Source organism: Thunnus thynnus, chromosome 12 (assembly GCF_963924715.1).
Source record: "Thunnus thynnus chromosome 12, fThuThy2.1, whole genome shotgun sequence".
Taxonomy (NCBI): Eukaryota; Metazoa; Chordata; class Actinopteri; order Scombriformes; family Scombridae; genus Thunnus; species Thunnus thynnus.
The window spans coordinates 33,779,523-33,797,233 of NC_089528.1; the positions used below are offsets into that span (position 1 = coordinate 33,779,523).

The window sequence follows — 17,711 nt, forward strand, 5'->3', positions numbered from 1 at the left end:
AATGAAGTTTTGTTCGTCCTGAATCTCGTTCTGTTGTTTGATGAACGTTTGTGTTTCAGGTTCGGAAGTACAGAACGATGACGGAGCTCATCGTGGACGCCATCGAGTTCGTGAAGAATCCGTATAAAGGCAAGAAGCTGAAGGTGAGTTTACCTGAGTCATATTTATATATATATATATATATATATATATATATATATATATATATATATATACATATATATATATCGTGACGATATATATATCCATCGTTTCATATTCTGCTTTATCGTTTATATCGTTGTGACTCTTTACAGCGATATTTTCCGTCATCTGGAGTCTGTCCATGTTTTGTGTGGATTTCATTGATAAATTAATCTTCTTGACTTTTTTTATTTCTCTACATTTACATAACGAGTTTAGTCGTCGTTAATTCTCCACCGCCGTCCGTCTCTCCTCTGCTGCGCTGCAGACGTGCAGGGCTAAGCCCCGCCCACGCACATGGCTAAGCCCCGCCCACACTGAGAGAGAGCAGAGAGGCAGCGAGACGACGACTATAAATGACAGTAGAGACTCTGTTTATTTTGAATGTCAGCTCAGTGTGTGAGAGTCTCTGCTCTCTACAGCTCAGCCTGGAGTCAGACTGTCAGGTGTGGAGTGGAGGGGTGTGGGTGTGTTTACGCTCTAAAACGTAACGATGTGATTCACTACCAGCGTTCCCTCTCGACCACAGCTGCTCTCTCTCTCTCTCTCTCTCTCTCTCTATCTCTCTCTCTCTCTCTCTCTCTCTCTCTCTCTCTCTCTCTCTCTCTCTCTCTCTCTAAAACACACACAGAGGCAGACGGACCGACTATTTATATTTATCTCTTGATGATTTGATTGAGAGACGCCCGGTGACTGAAATGACGTACTGTGCGTTTTAACTGACCTTTGACCTCCGTGTTCAGACTCACCCAGATTTCCCTAAGAAGCCTCTGACTCCGTACTTCCGCTTCTTCATGGAGAAACGAGCCAAATACGCCAAAATCCACCCGGAGATGAGCAACCTGGACCTGACCAAGATCCTGTCCAAGAAGTACAAAGAGCTGCCGGACAAGAAGAAGGTGAGCACTGAGCGCGCTCCGCAGCCGCTTGCTGATTGGCTGTTTGTCTGTTTCACGTGCTGATTAGTGAACAATAGTTAATAATATTAAAGTGTTGATTTATTTTCCTGCAGCAAAAGTACATCACAGAGTTCCAGCGAGAGAAAGAAGAGTTTGAGAAGAACATGGCTCGATTCAAGTGAGTCTCATCATTAATAATCAATCACCTGATAAAACCTGATCACTAAACTCACTTTCATTAATTCATGGACGCACGTTGCCATGGCAACGACTAAAAGAGGAGAGCTGAGAGGACAAACTGCCTTCAGCTGACTGACAGCAGGAAGGAATGACGGTGTTTGTAGTTATTGATTAATAAGTGATGATCCGGTTAATAACACGTATCTGTCCAGTTCACCACCAGTCCTCCCACCATCCAGCGTCTGCTGGAGACGGAGCCATCGCTGCCTGCTGATTGGCTGGAGCGGTGTGGCTCCGTGTGTTAACATGTTGATGAACAGAAGCTGCTGTGTGTGACCTGCAGGGAGGATCATCCAGAACTCATCGAGGAGAGAAAGAAGTCCGACCTGCCGGAGAAACCCAAAACTCCTCAACAGCTGTGGTACAACCACGAGAAGAAGACCTACATGAAGCTCCACCCAGAGGTATCTATAGAAACATATATATATATATATATATATATATATATATATATATATATAAATATATATAAATATGTCCCTTTCATGTATGAATCATTAAATCAGAGTCATATTTTATTGTTTATTTTTACTTTTAATGAAGTGAAATTATGCCAATAACTTTTTTTCATATATTATATTTAGACATGTGACACCTGCATCAACAGAGTAAAAAGTGATTCATGGAAATCAATATTATTATTTTATTACTAAGAGCAAATGGTATGAATACACACATTAAATAACAACAACAGTAGAGAGGATGTTTGAAAAACATGTCATAGGCAGAATATATTTATTATTTATATATAATAAATATATTTGGTGCATAACGTCCACTGGAGCGGGCAGATGTAGGATGTAGGAAGTATTTCTAACATCTTATTTAATTGAAAAATATATTTTTTGCCTGTTTTTTTCTCTGAGAGTAAAAGTATTTAACAGATATTCCTACTTCCTCCTCCGCCGCCATGTTGAATTTATGATTCAATGTCTCAAAATCACAGAGAGTCAAAAATGATATTCAGAGGGAACACTGGGGGTCCACCACCTGGTACTGGGACATTTGGGGACATTTGGGGACATTTGGGAACATTTGGGAACATTTGGGAACATTTGGGAATGGTTTTGCTCGTCTATGGCATCGTGTTTGTTGGCAGGTGAGATTTGTCGTCAGTTACCGCCACACCAAACGCCGCGATTGGTCCAAACCACAAGCAGCTGCTGGTTTAAATGTTTCATGCAGAAAAGTTTCTGTAATTTAACTAAACTGCAGCTCATAATTATCGCAGAGATTTGTTGGAATCACGTTAATTATTGTGATCACACTGTAAGTTCAGGTGTGTTGTTGATGATGATGATGATGATGATGATGATGATGATGAAGTGACTCCCGTTGTGCTTGCAGGTGAGTCAGAAGGAGCTGAAGGAGGCTCTGAGGAGACAGTGGTCCCAACTGTCCGACAAGAGGCGCCTCAAGTGGATCAGCAAGGCCCTGGAGCTGCAGAAGGACTACGAGGTACCAGAACCAGAACTGAAATATTCTGTAGTTTTTTAGTGTATCTCAGTGTCTGATGTGTGTGTGTGTGTGTGTGTGTCTGGTGTGTGTGTGTGTGTGCATGTGCGTGCGTGTGCGTGTGTGTGTGTGTGTCTGGTGTGCGTGTGTGTGTGTGTGTCTGGTGTGCTTGTGTGCGTGCGCATGTTTGTGTGTGTGTGTGTGTGTGTGTGTGTGTGTCTGGTGTGTGTGTGTGTGTGTGTGCGTGTGCATGTGCGTGCGTGCGTGTGTTTGCGTGTGTGTGTGTAGGACAGTATGAGAGCGTATCATGAAGCTCATCCCGACGTGAACTCAGATGATCACGTCCGCTCCGTCCTCACCAAGGCAGAGAGACAGCTGAAGGACAAGTTCGATGGAAGGCCCACAAAACCACCACCGTGAGTCTTAATTAACACTCGACTAACGAGCACGACACTAATGAACAGGACACAAACAAGTTTGACCCTAACGAGTTTGACACAATTAAATATGACGCTAACGAGCACTACACTAACAAATACAACACTAACGAGCTGAAGAACTTGATACTCAAGGTGCTGCCGGGTCGGACTCTAATAACCTGGTGAACATAACGAACAAGATACTAACGAGCTGATGAACAGGAAACTGATCAGGTGACAAACAAGATGCTAGCAAGCTGATGGACACAATGCTATTAACGGGATGCTAACGAGCCAGTGAAACTGAGACTGACAAGATGACGAACAGGATGCTAGTAATCTGGCTAACAGGATACTAACAAGATGATGAACAAGATAATAACAAACTGACAAACTGACACAGTAACACAAAAACACAATACTAGTGAGCTAGCAAACATGATGGAACATCTGTGTGTTTGTGGCTGGCAGAAATGGCTAATGTTTTTGTGTTTTGGCTAGCAGAAATGGCTAATGTTTTTGTGTTTTGGCTAGCAGAAATGGCTAATGTTTTTGTGTTTTAGGCTAGCAGAAATGGCTAATGTTTTTGTGTTTTGGCTAGCAGAAATGGCTAATGTTTTTGTGTTTTAGGCTAGCAGAAATGGCTAATGTTTTTGTGTTTTGGCTAGCAGAAATGGCTAATGTTTATGTGTTTTGGCTAGCAGAAGTGGCTAATGTTTTTCTGTTTTGGCTAGCAATGGCTACTCTCTGTACTGTGCGGAGCTGATGGTGAACATGAAGGATGTCCCCAGCACCGAGCGGATGGTGCTCTGCAGTAAACAGTGGAAAATGATGACACAGAAGGAGAAGGACATGTTTCAGAAACGGTGCGAGCAGGTCGGTATGAACATGCTAACATCACACCAGGATTCACCTCCTCTCTCTGTGGAAGCTGCTCTGACTCTGTATGTTTTTTCAGAAAAAGAAGCAGTACGACATCGACCTGCAGAGGTTTCTAGAGGTACGTGAATATGAGAGAATATTAGATACTAGCAGCAAACAAAGGATTGAATTAATAAAGTAATGCGGGTCGTTATTTATTCTCACATCAGATAATGCATCCATAAACTCGGCATTTAAGTACTAATTCTTCAAGAATTTAGTATCAATACAATACAAAACACTCTGTCATAGGCCTTCTTGTAGTCAATCCAGGCGGTGCACAGGTTGGTCTGCCTGGTCTTGCAGTCTTGGGTGACTGTTCTATCGACCAGTAGCTGGTGCTTGGCTCCCCTGGTATTACTACCAATTCCTTTCTGGGCCCTGCTCATGTATTGGGCCATGTGCCTATTCATCTTAGCTGCTCTGATGCCTGACAGGAGCTTCCATGGTGTACAGAGGCAGGGTATTGGCCGGTAGTTGGATGGGATCAAACCCTTCTGGGGGTCCTTCATGATCAGGACTGTCCGCCCTTGGGTTAACCACTCTGGGTGGGTCCCATCCATCAGCAGCTGGTTCATATGTGCTGCCAGGCGTTCATGGAGTGCAGTCAGTTTGTTAAGCCAGTAGGTGTGGATCATGTCCAGGCCCGGTGCTGTCCAGCTCTTCATACCTGACACTCTGTCTTGGATGTCTGCCATTGTAACGGTTACTGGTCTGCTCTTAGATCCACTAGCCACTGCCTCCCTCTCCCATATGCTCTTCCAGTTTATATATATATATATTTACACTTCCACATACTCAGGTGTTTAACATCTCCACACATACATACAGTGTTTCTGTACTCACCTGCAATTATCCTGTTTAACTTTCTTACAGATACTCATGTCTATTGTGATGTGACTGTATACATTAGATACATGATACATATATACATTAGAACTGAGAGAGTTTAAATGTAAATGTAAATATAGTGTAAATGTAACTATAATATAATTGTTAATTACCACTTTAAAATCCTTAAAATGACATCATTAAAACTCTGTAAACGTTGTGTCTGAACCAGATGTTTCCTCCTTCACTGTAAAGTTGATGTCACACTGCCAGCTGAATACTGGACCACGATTGGCTCCAAACTAGTTGTGATGTCACAAATCCTGCTTGTAGTCCCGCCCCTAAAAGTCAGGTTTTCAATGAACTCAGAGAAACTTTCCTCCTTCAGCAGATGAATGAAAACAAACTGTGTAGAGAAGCTCAAACATGCAGCTGTAGGAGGAAGAGGAACATGTTTCTGAGTGAAGGACTAAATGTTTCCAGCGGAGGCGGAGCCGCGTTCAGCTGCAGAGTCTCCAGGTCCAGGAGTATTTGAGTTTTTCATGTAGTTTGTTGTCCTGGTGTTTGCAGAGTCTGCCGGAGGAGGAACGAGACCGCGTCATGACCGAGGAGAAACTGGGCGGGTCCAAGCTGGGCGTGGCCACCAGCCCGCACAGAGCCAAGTCTCCTTCTGTTAAGGTCTCAACTCTCTTTCTTCCTCTTCACATCCATGAATATTGATGATTTTAGCACAAACACGAGGTCAAGGTCACTGTGACATTCAGAGTCTCCAGATATGACGAGTCTGGACACACATGGATGTAAACTGAAACCTGACTGGCTGACAGAGGCGGGACTTCTAGTTTTTATTTATTTTTCACTCAGGAGCGCAGTCGGGAGGCTGAGCCAGAGACGTGGGTGTCCGCCGGAGCGCCAAAGGAGAGACGAGACGGGAAGAAGGCGGCGAAGCTTCCGGAGACGCCAAAAACCGCAGAAGAGATGTGGCAGCACAGCGTGATCGGAGACTATCTGGCGAAATACAGAGTGAGTTTAGTACCTGAAGCAGCAAGCACAGTAAAAACTCTGCTGTTTCCTGTTAATCCTCTAAACGTCATGTGACTGGTTCCTCAGAGCGACCGCAGGAAGGCTCAGCAGGCGATGGAAGCGGCCTGGAAGTCCATGGAGAAGAAGGAGAAGATTCCTTGGATCAAGAAGGCAGCGGAGGACCAGAAACGTTACGAGGTTCAGTACCAGCGCTGCTCTGTGAGCCACGCCCCCAACTGACTAACCCCTCCCACCTCATGACTCCACCCACCACCGGATTCCTCCCACTAACTCCTGACTCCTCCCACTGATCCCTGACTCCTCCCAATAACTACTGACCCCTCCCACTGATTCCTGACTCCTCCCAATAACTACTGGCTCCTCCCACTGATTCCTGACTCCTCCCACTAACTCCTGACTCCTCCCACTGATCCCTGACTCCTCCCAATAACTACTGACTCCTCCCACTGATTCCTGACTCCTCCCAATAACTACTGGCTCCTCCCACTGATTCCTGACTCCTCCCACTAACTCCTGACTCCTCCCACTGATCCCTGACTCCTCCCAATAACTACTGACTCCTCCCACTGATTCCTGACTCCTCCCAATAACCACTGGCTCCTCCCACTAATTCCTGACTCCTCCCAATAACTACTGACTCCTCCCACTAACTACTGGCTCCTCCCACTGATTCCTGACCCCTCCCACTAATTCCTGCCTCCTCCCACTAACTCCTGGCTCCTCCTGACTCCTGCTGTCTCCTCCTGACTCCTCCTGACTCCTCCTGACTCCTGACTCCTGACTCCTCCTGACTCCTGTCTCCTCCTGACTCCTCCTGACTCCTCCTGACTCCTTCTGACTCCTGACTCCTTCTGACTCCTGACTCCTGACTCCTCCTGACTCCTCCTGACTCCTGTCTCCTCCTGACTCCTGACTCCTCCTGACTCCTCATGACTCCTGACTCCTGACTCCTGCTGCCTCCTCCTCCTCCTCCTCCTCTGGGCAGCCGGTGTGTGTTCAGTAGTTCTCCGTCTCTCCTGCAGAGGGAGCTGTTGGAGATGAGGGCGCCGCCGGCAGCTCAGAGTCAGAGGAAACCCAAGTTTGACGGAGAACCAAAGAAACCTCCAGTGTGAGTAAAACTCTGAGTAAAAGATCCAGATTCAGATTTGAGGAGGTGGAAACTTTATTTTTATTTATTAAAGTGTTAAAACTGCTCATTAATGTTCAGTTGATGAATTGATTAATAGCTGCAGCAGTTAATGTGTGAACTGTTTACTTCCTGTCTATTTCAAACTTAAAGCTTTTATGTAAGCCCCTCCCTCTGCTGGTCTCGTCCAATAGGAGCGGGTATCAGATGTTCTCCCAGGAGCTGCTGACCAACGGCGAGCTGAACCACTTCAGCCTGAAGGAGCGGATGGTGGAGATCGGCAAGCGGTGGCACAAACTGACCCAGAGTCAGAAGGACAAGTACAAGAAGCTGGTGGAGGAGCAGCAGGTGGAGTACAAGGCCGAGCTGGAGGCCTGGGTCAAGGTACCTGCCGCACTCTGAGCATCACACTGTTGCCGCAGCAACCAGAGATCTGGAGAGCACACCAGTTCACACTAGAGCCGCCATGTTTTCAAAAAGTCACGTTTGAACAAATTCAAACTTACAAGTAATTCTGTCAAATGAATTTGAACTCTACTCGTTTTCCATAATGTGTCAGATATAGAATGAACTGTGTGATGTCATACAGCTGCTGGTTGGACTCGGTGTGAACCAGCTGCCGGTTGGACTCGGTGTGAACCAGCTGCCGGTTGGACTCGGTGTGAACCAGCTGCTGGTTGGACTCGGTGTGAACCAGCTGCTGGTTGGACTCCGTGTGAACCAGCTGCTGGTTGGACTCGGTGTGAACCAGCTGCTGGTTGGACTCGGTGTGAACCAGCTGCTGGTTGGACTCAGTGTGAACCAGCTGCTGGTTGGACTCCGTGTGAACCAGCTGCTGGTTGGACTCCGTGTGAACCAGCTGCTGAGTCTGTTGGGCAGCAGCTGCTTTTCACAAAGTTGGCAAACAGTCTGATCATCTGATCTTCACTTATTCGCTCAGTTTGATGGTGAAAGTAGAATCTTAAAGACGCCGTCTGCTGGATCACAAGACAAACTACTCCAGTCTGTATCAGTCTCTCTCTGCAGGGTTTCACAGCTTTTATTTTTGTGATTATTGAGGCCAAAAATGTTTGATTCTGCAGCAGCTTTTCTCAAAAATTGTGATACAGTTTGCAATCTTTTATGTCTCTTTTTGTAGTGAAATTACAGGAATTGTGTAAAATTGAAAGCAAAGTAAAATAATGTGATTTATTTAAACTGGTACCAGTGAAGAGTCGTATGTAACGACTTCCTGCAGATCACAGAAACAACTATATTTCAGCTGAACATGAGAACCATGAGGACTCAACGTTCTATAAACAGAAAATACTGTACTTGAGTTCCATTTATAACCTTTATTAAATAAACTTTCAGCTCAACATCAGCAGCAAATAAAATCATCAATAATGTTATTAAAATAAATCTAGTTGGATGTTTATGTTTGAGGCAGATTATGTCTCCTGACTCACTGAATCAAACCTCATCTGGGAACATTTGGGAACATCTGGGAACATTTGGGAACATTTGGGAACATTTGGGAACATCTGGGAACATTTGGGAACATTTGGGAACATTTGGGAACATTTGGGAACATCTGGGAACATCTGGGAACATCTGGGAACATTTGGGAACAGTTTTGCTCGTCTATGGCATCGTGTTTGTTGACAGGTGAGATTTGTCGTCAGTTGCCGCCACACCAAACGCCACGATTGGTCCAAACCACAAGCAGCTGCTGATTCAGACGTTTATGTGGAAAAGTTGTTGTAATTTAACTAAACTGCAGCTCATAAATATTGTGGAGATTTCTTTAATTTGTATTAATTATTTTGATCACAAACTCACATTTTCCTGGAGGAAGTGATTACAGACGTTAAATTTTGAATTCAAACAAGTGATTATAGTTCAAATATTAAATTTCTCACCATGTTCGACTGAAAGTCACACAGAGATAAAATCTGATCAGTTACATTTATTAACTGTTTATTGATTGATTATCAACAATGAATATAAGAAATTATATTCAGGTTCAAACAGTAAGAACAGTGAACTGATATGTTTGTAATGTATATATGTAACATGTGAAAACTGAAGTTTTCATTCAGTTCTCGAGCTTTCAGCCACATCACATGGTCTTCAAGTGTGATTAATGTTTCCCTTTAGTTTCAGACAGCCTGATTCTTTCTTTCTCTGCCTCCTCTTCCTCAGTCTCTGTCTCCTCAGGATCGAGCCATCTACAAGGAGTTTTCCACCACGGTGAGTCATAACATCACCTTTCTGTTAAATTTAGTTTATTTATTTTATCATTTATTGAGTTGAGTTTAGGAGCTGACGGCCGATTCTTCTTTTCTCCACTAAAGTTTCTCTTCGTACTTCAGAACGTCAGCTAACATAATATATAATAATATATAACAATAGCAGGGTAAGCTAATAACGTTGGCATGATGTCATGATGAGTCATCAAAAAAGATTGAATTGTTTTACTGGAAGAAAAAAATAGATTTTCAGATATAAATAATAATTCTGACTTTTAGAGGAGACGAACATCATGAGACATTTTACTGTCTTTAAGCTAACATGACGTTAGCAGCACTGAGCTAAAGCTGACAGTGAAACTGTTGGTGTTTTGTGTTCCGTCAGAAACGTCGCAGCACCACTAAAGCTCGCAGCAGCCCAGGAGCCAAAGTCCGAGTGACGGCGAAGAGCAAGGCGGGAGGCTCGAGAGCCGCAACGCCGGGGGTCGCAGTGAGCAAGAGGGCGATGGCGTACCGAGCCAAGGTAACACAATCAATAACACATAATCAGTCAATAACACACACACACAGACAATCAATAACACACTACACAATCAATAACACACTACACACACTGAGAGACAAATCATGAAGCATTCTGAGGAAAAATAAATCTAAAAATAATAAATCATAAAATTTATTTAATATATAAATAAATAGTAAGTGGATTTTTTTTAAATTTCTCAACATTTTAATTGATTAGTTTTGTGAAGAAAAATTCAGTTAATGTTTTTTTGAGTTTTTGAACAAGTGATGTTTGTCTGAGGGAGCTGCTGTGATTGGTCGGTTGTTTTGTGTATTTGTTTTCCCTCGGCGCGGTCTGTCAGGCTGTGTTAAGCCCTCGGCGCGGTCTGTCAGGCTGTGTTAGGCCCTCAGCGCGGTCTGTCAGGCTGTGTTAAGCCCTCAGCGCGGTCTGTCAGGCTGTGTTAAGCCCTCGGCGCGGTCTGTCAGGCTGTGTTAAGCCCTCAGCGCGGTCTGTCAGGCTGTGTTAGGCCCTCAGCGCAGTCTGTCAGGCTGTGTTAAGCCCTCAGTGCGGTCTGTCAGGCTGTGTGAAATCTCTATAAACAGATATCTGCATATGAATGCAGAATCTGTCGGCAACAGGACAAGATTCTGGTAGCGAATCGGTCTGGTTTCCGTTTGTAGTCCGTTTGTAGCCTGAGTCGTATTGACCAATCACGTTTGAGCAGGCTTCGGTTGCATGCAGGTTAACAGTTCGTGTGGAGAGTATGAGAGGTGGAACACATTGGCCAAAACACAGTCTTGGCCAATAAGCTATCGTCTGACGATGATTTAGCTTTTTTTAAAAGTATCTGTGTTCATATGCAGATATGTTTATAGAGATTAGCTGAAATGTCGTCTGGACCATCTCAAGTCGCTAATCAGACTTTAAACAACGATCGGAGCACAGAAGAGGAAGTCTGGGTTCTGATATACATTATCCATTAATACTGGCCAGACAGCAGATGGGTTCCCAGATTGGGCTGTGTTAAACTAGTGTTCGGTGATAAGCCCTCAGTGCAGTCTGTCAGGCTGCATTAAGCCCTCAGTGCAGTCTGTCAGGCTGCATTAAGCCCTCAGTGCAGTCTGTCAGGCTGCATTAAGCCCTCAGTGCAGTCTGTCAGGCTGCATTAAGCCCTCAGTGCAGTCTGTCAGGCTGCATTAAGCCCTCAGTGCAGTCTGTCAGGCTGCATTAAGCCGTCAGGCCTTGTTAAGCCCTCCGTGTGGTCTGTCAGGCTCCGGAGATATACTTGCTTTTAACTACGCATTTGCGTGTGCAAGATGGCTGCCTGGTATCCTGTGTCTGTGTGGAGCGTTGGTGGTGTGGAGGCAGTACAGGGGTGTGATGAGGTCAAGGGTCAATGATGAGGTCAGGGGTCAACAGGCACGTCAGGAGCAGCAACAACAACAGCAGAAAGTTTTGAAGACAAGTTAATAGAACAAGTCTGCAGTCACCAGCATCTGTACGACGCGTCGCTGCACAGCAACAAATACGTTTGTCAGAATACCGACATGCTTGATTTACTCACCATCTACGATGGCGCCGCTGTCTGCCGTCATCTGAATGAATGAAATAGTAACTTCCTGTTCTGTTCTAAGTTCTGTTTATACCCTCAGTTCTCTGTTCTCTTGAATCCTCCAGGCAAGTATGTCAACTATTCATTCACGACGCAGACGCTCGTCTACGTCAACATGTGGTTAAAAGCCCTCGGCGCGGTCTGTCAGGCTGTGTTAAGCCCTCGGCGCGGTCTGTCAGGCTGTGTTAAGCCCTCGACGCGGTCTGTCAGGCTGTGTTAAGCCCTCGACGCGGTCTGTCAGGCTGTGTTAAGCCCTCGGCGCGGTCTGTCAGGCTGTGTTAAGCCCTCGGCGCGGTCTGTCAGGCTGTGTTAAGCCCTCGACGCGGTCTGTCAGGCTGTGTTAAGCCCTCGGCGCGGTCTGTCAGGCTGTGTTAAGCCCTCGGCGCGGTCTGTCAGGCTGTGTTAAGCCCTCGGTGCGGTCTGTCAGGCTGTGTGTTACAGTGTCTGTCTGTCTGTCCGTCCTGCAGCAGGACATGTCTGACTCAGACGAGGAGGAGGAGAAGAGCGACTCGTCCGACTCTGATGAAGACGATGAGACGTCAGGAAGCAGCGACAGCGACGACGACGACGACGACGACGACGAGGTGAAAACAACAACAACATTTTTTCACTCTGACGCAGAAACACGTGAAAAGTTTTGAACTGAAGCGTAAATAGAAACCGGTTCGGTTTAATGCTGCTCGACTCTGATTGGTGCTCAGAAGTTTGTGACATCACAAGACACAGAAATCTGTCATTAGAGCCAAAACGAGCTGAGCGAGTCGTTAATAAACTGGAGCAGGTTCAGATGTTATTAATTATCAGAACAACACTTCATGGATTCATTGTGTTGCAACTTGTAAACAAACTTCTATGTAAATTGTACATTTCTATCAATTTTTTATATTATTGTTTAGTCTTCAGTGATGATGTCATCATTGTTTTGATCTTTTCTGGTTTTATGTATGAATATTAATATTTATATTAATATTTATATTAATATTTATATTAATATTTATATTTTCTATATAAACTAAACTAACGTAAAGTCTGAAGCAACAACCAGACAGACTCTGGTTTGTGATTGGCTCTGAGATGGTCAGCAGGTTTAAATGATGGTTTTTGTGTTCCTCAGAACGATGATGAAGACGATGAAGATGAAGATGACGAAGACCAGTCGTCCTCAGAAGAATCCAGTGACTCGGACTCGGACTAGCTCCGCCCCCTCCCCCTCATTGGAGAGGACAGGCTGTGCAGGCCACGCCTCCTCACATGCCAATCATCCCGGCGGACCAATGAGAAGCGGTGATGTCACACTGCTGGGACGCTGGCCCCGCCCACCTCCCCTCTGAAGGGGGCGGAGCCTGACGGAGCGTTTTGTTACCCGTGTGTTTGTTTTTTGTTTTTTATGGAGTGTTTGTTGGTTTTTATCAGACGGACGTTTCAGAAGGGCGGAGACGGCGAGATGTTTTCTTTTTCCTGAGTGGGGGCGGGGTTTGTACAGAGTATGACAGGCAGGGGAGGGGCGGGGCCTATTGGTTGTCTTTAGTCACAGCTGAGGGAGGAGTCAGTGTTCAGCCTCCAATCAGCTGCCTGCCTGAGAAAATTATTAAAAAATAAATGCACTTTTTCTCATTTCTGTCTCTGAGTTCATTTTGTGACCCCGGTGACATCACTGTGACATCACTGTGACATCACTGTGACATCATCACTAGCGTCAACACGTTTCCTCTGAAGTTCCACATGGATCAGAAAGAATCAATTAGTTTATTGACAGAAACTTAATCAACATTTTGATAAATAATAAATCATTAAAGAAACTTCCGTTAATGAGTTTTAACTGTTTGTTTATGTTTATTTTCAGCTGCTTATTCATGAGATTTGAAGGCATTTTTATTCAGTATTCAAGTTTATCAAGACTTGGGACAAATTAATGGAAACATGAATAATTATAATGTACAAAGAGCTTTAACGGGTTTTCTGCTTGAATTAAAGATTAAAAGTTGTTAAAAAATAAAAATCTCCTTAAAATGTACTATAATGCTTTAATACAGGAACTCTAATGTCATATTAATTTCATGGGAAAAACATTTTAGAGATTTGGTAAAAAAATATGAAAAATAATTTCAAAAAGCATTGGGGGGGGGGGGCAGAATAACAACAATCATGACAACAACAACAGCAACAGCAGCAGTCAGGGAAGGATGCCATCAGGACTGTGAAGGACCGCGAAGGTTCGGCCCGGGAGTCAGGTTTTTCTGTGAGATGAGAAAGCACAAAAAACTCCGGGGAAGAAGCAAAGTTAGTGACATGCATTGATGTTACATGAATACATACAGATGGAGAGGAGGAGGAGGAGAGAGGAGCTCAGTGCATCATGGGAAGTCCCCCAGTAGTCTAGGCCCATAGCAGCATAACTAAGGGCTGATCCAAGGCAAGCCTGGTCGGCCCTAACTATAAGCTTTATCAAAAAGGAAAGTTTTAAGCCTACTCTTAAACATAGAGAGGGTGTCTGCACCCCGGACTGAATCCGGTAGATGGTTCCATAGAAGAGGAGCCTGATAGCTGAAGGCTCTGCCTCCCATTCTACTTTTAAAGACTGTAGGGACCACCAGTAAGCTGCATACTGGGAGCGCAGTGTTCTAGTGGGATAATACGGTATTATGAGCTCTTCAAGATATGATGGTGCCTGACCATTAAGGGCTTTGTAAGTTAGGAGAAGGATTTTAAATTCTATTCTAGATTTTACAGGAAGCCAATGTAGCGAAGCTAAAATGGGAGAAATGTGGTCTCTTTTTCTAGTTTTAGTCAGAACACGTGCAGCTGCATTCTGGACCAGCTGGAGAGTCTTTAGAGACTTGTTAGGGCAGCCTGATAATAAGGAATTGCAATAATCCAGCCTAGAAGTAACAAATGCGTGAACTAGTTTTTCTGCATCTTTTAGGGACAGGATGTGATTTTTGTGATATTACGTAAGTGAAAAAAGGCAGTCCTTGAGATTTGATTTATGTGGGAGTTAAAGGACATATCCTGATCAAAGATAACTCCCAGATTCCTTACGGTGGTGCTGGAGGCCAGGGTAATGCCATCCAGAGTAGCTATATCATTAGATAATGTGTTTCTAAGGTGTTTAGGGCCAAACACAATAACTTCAGTTTTATCTGAGTTTAGTAGCAGAAAATTGCAGGTCATCCAGGTCTTTATGTCGTTAAGGCATGTTTGGAGTTTAATTAACTGATTGGGTTCATCAGGCTTCATTGATAAATATAATTGGGTGTCATCTGCATAACAATGAAAATTTATGGAGTGTTTCCTAATAATATTACCTAAAGGAAGCATATATAAGGTGAATAGAATTGGTCCAAGTACAGAACCTTGTGGAACTCCGTGTCTAACTTTTGCCTTCATGGAGGATTCATCATTAACATGTACAGACTGAAATCAGTCTGATAAATAGGACTTAAACCAGCTTAATGCAGTTCCTTTAATGCCAATTAAATGTTCCAGTCTCTGCAAAAGGATTTGATGGTCAATTGTGTCGAATGCGGCACTAAGATCTAACAGGACAAGTATAGAGACAAATCCTTTGTCTGATGCAGTTAGGAGGTCATTAGTGACTTTCACCAGTGCTGTCTCTGTGCTATGATGCCTCTAAATCCTGACTGAAAATCCTCAAATAAACTATTGTTATGTAGAAAGTCACATAACTGATTAGAGACTGCTTTCTCAAGGATCTTAGAGAGAAATGGAAGGTTAGATATAGGTCTATAATTGGCTAAAACACCTGAATCAAGAGTAGGCTTCTTAAGAAGACGTTTAATTACAGCTACTTTAAAGGACTGTGGTACATAGCCTGTTACTAAAGACAGATTGATCATATCTAGTAAAGAAGTGCTCACTAAGGGTAAGGCTTCCTTAAGCAGCCTAGTTGGGATGGGATCTAAGAGACAGGTTGATGGTTTAGCTGAACAGATCACTGAAGTTAGTTCAGACAAGTCTACTGGAGAAAAACAGTCCAAATATATGTCAGGATTTACAGCTGTTTCTAAGGTTCCTGTGTTTGGGGAGAGAACGGTGCCTGTTGAGGGCAGGAGATGGTTAATTTTGTCTCTAATAGTTAGAATTTTATCATTAAAGAAGCTCATAAAGTCGTTACTACTGAGAGCTATAGGAATACATGGATCAGTAGAGTTATGACTCTTTGTCAGCCAAAGTGCTGAAAAGGAACCTAGGGCTGTTTTTATTCTCTTCTATTAATGCTGAGTAATAGGCGGCTCTGGCATTACAGAGGTCCAGAGGGAATTACTTCCTTAAATGCAGCTACAGCGTTTAGTCCAGTAATAGGAATTCAGAAGTTATTAAATATTACAACAAATATTTATTAAAACTGAACTAAAGCAAGAATTCGAGTTGTCTCTGAACTTTAACCTGTAACACACACACTCACCTGTAACACACACGCTCACCTGTAACACACACACACTCACCTGTAACACACACACACTCACCTGTAACACACGCTCACCTGTAACACACACACACTCACCTGTAACACACGCTCACCTGTAACACACACACACTCACCTGTAACACACGCTCACCTGTAACACACACACACTCACCTGTAACACACGCTCACCTGTAACACACACACACTCACCTGTAACACACACGCTCACCTGTAACACACACACACTCACCTGTAACACACGCTCACCTGTAACACACACACACTCACCTGTAACACACACACACTCACCTGTAACACACACACACTCACCTGTAACACACACACACTCACCTGTAACACACACACGCTCACCTGTAACACACACACACTCACCTGTAACACACGCTCACCTGTAACACACACACGCTCACCTGTAACACACACTCACCTGTAACACACACTCACCTGTAACACACACACACTCACCTGTAACACACACTCACCTGTAACACACACACACACACACACACTCACCTGTAACACACACACACACACTCACCTGTAACACACACTCACCTGTAACACACACACACACTCACCTGTAACACACACACACACACACACTCACCTGTAACACACACACACACACACGCTCACCTGTAACACACACACACACACTCACCTGTAACACACACACACACACACACTCACCTGTAACACACACGCTCACCTGTAACACACACTCACCTGTAACACACACACACTCACCTGTAACACACACGCTCACCTGTAACACACACTCACCTGTAACACACACACACTCACCTGTAACACACACGCTCACCTGTAACACACACTCACCTGTAACACACACACACTCACCTGTAACACACACGCTCACCTGTAACACACACACACTCACCTGTAACACACACACACTCACCTGTAGCACACACGCTCACCTGTAACACACACACACGCTCACCTGTAACACACACACACACACACACACTCACCTGTAACACACACACACACACTCACCTGTAACACACACATACTCACCTGTAACACACGCTCACCTGTAACACACACTCACCTGTAACACACTCACCTGTAACACACACTCACCTGTAACACACACGCTCACCTGTAACACACACACTCACCTGTAACACACACACACACACACACGTAACACACACTCACCTGTAGCACACACACTCACCTGTAACACACACACACTCACCTGTAACACACGCACTCACCTGTAACACACACACACACACGTAACACACACTCACCTGTAACACACGCTCACCTGTAACACACACACACTCACCTGTAACACACACACGCTCACCTGTAACACACACACGCTCACCTGTAACACACACACACTCACCTGTAACACACGCTCACCTGTAACACACACACGCTCACCTGTAACACACACACACTCACCTGTAACACACGCTCACCTGTAACACACACACGCTCACCTGTAACACACACTCACCTGTAACACACACTCACCTGTAACACACACACACTCACCTGTAACACACACACACTCACCTGTAACACACACTCACCTGTAACACACACACACACACACACACTCACCTGTAACACACACTCATCTGTAACACACACACACACTCACCTGTAACACACACTCACCTGTAACACACACACACACACACACACACACGCTCACCTGTAACACACACACACACACTCACCTGTAACACACACACACACACACACTCACCTGTAACACACACGCTCACCTGTAACACACACACACTCACCTGTA

At 44.4% G+C, this 17,711-nt stretch overlaps 1 protein-coding gene across 5 annotated transcripts in view; it reads left to right on the forward strand.

The window, feature by feature from the left end:
* The window catches only part of ubtfl (upstream binding transcription factor, like), a 21,100-nt gene extending 8,020 nt beyond the window's left edge, over nt 1-13,080 (forward strand). For 4 of the 5 annotated variants that reach the window (XM_067606997.1, XM_067606998.1, XM_067606999.1 and 1 more), the window contains 17 exons: nt 60-143; nt 927-1,082; nt 1,196-1,260; nt 1,606-1,726; nt 2,670-2,780; nt 3,066-3,193; nt 3,931-4,072; nt 4,155-4,196; nt 5,519-5,626; nt 5,813-5,971; nt 6,059-6,169; nt 7,015-7,100; nt 7,313-7,502; nt 9,303-9,350; nt 9,735-9,872; nt 11,934-12,050; nt 12,581-13,080. In XM_067606997.1, the coding sequence (XP_067463098.1) occupies nt 60-143; nt 927-1,082; nt 1,196-1,260; nt 1,606-1,726; nt 2,670-2,780; nt 3,066-3,193; nt 3,931-4,072; nt 4,155-4,196; nt 5,519-5,626; nt 5,813-5,971; nt 6,059-6,169; nt 7,015-7,100; nt 7,313-7,502; nt 9,303-9,350; nt 9,735-9,872; nt 11,934-12,050; nt 12,581-12,661 (1,887 nt within the window). In that variant the 3' untranslated portion in view covers nt 12,662-13,080. Of the gene's footprint in view, nt 1-59; nt 144-926; nt 1,083-1,195; nt 1,261-1,605; nt 1,727-2,669; nt 2,781-3,065; nt 3,194-3,930; nt 4,073-4,154; nt 4,197-5,518; nt 5,627-5,812; nt 5,972-6,058; nt 6,170-7,014; nt 7,101-7,312; nt 7,503-9,302; nt 9,351-9,734; nt 9,873-11,933; nt 12,051-12,578 lie in introns of all 5 variants that reach the window. The other variant, XM_067607000.1, reaches the window with a different exon arrangement.
* The last annotated feature ends 4,631 nt before the right edge of the window (nt 13,081-17,711 follow it).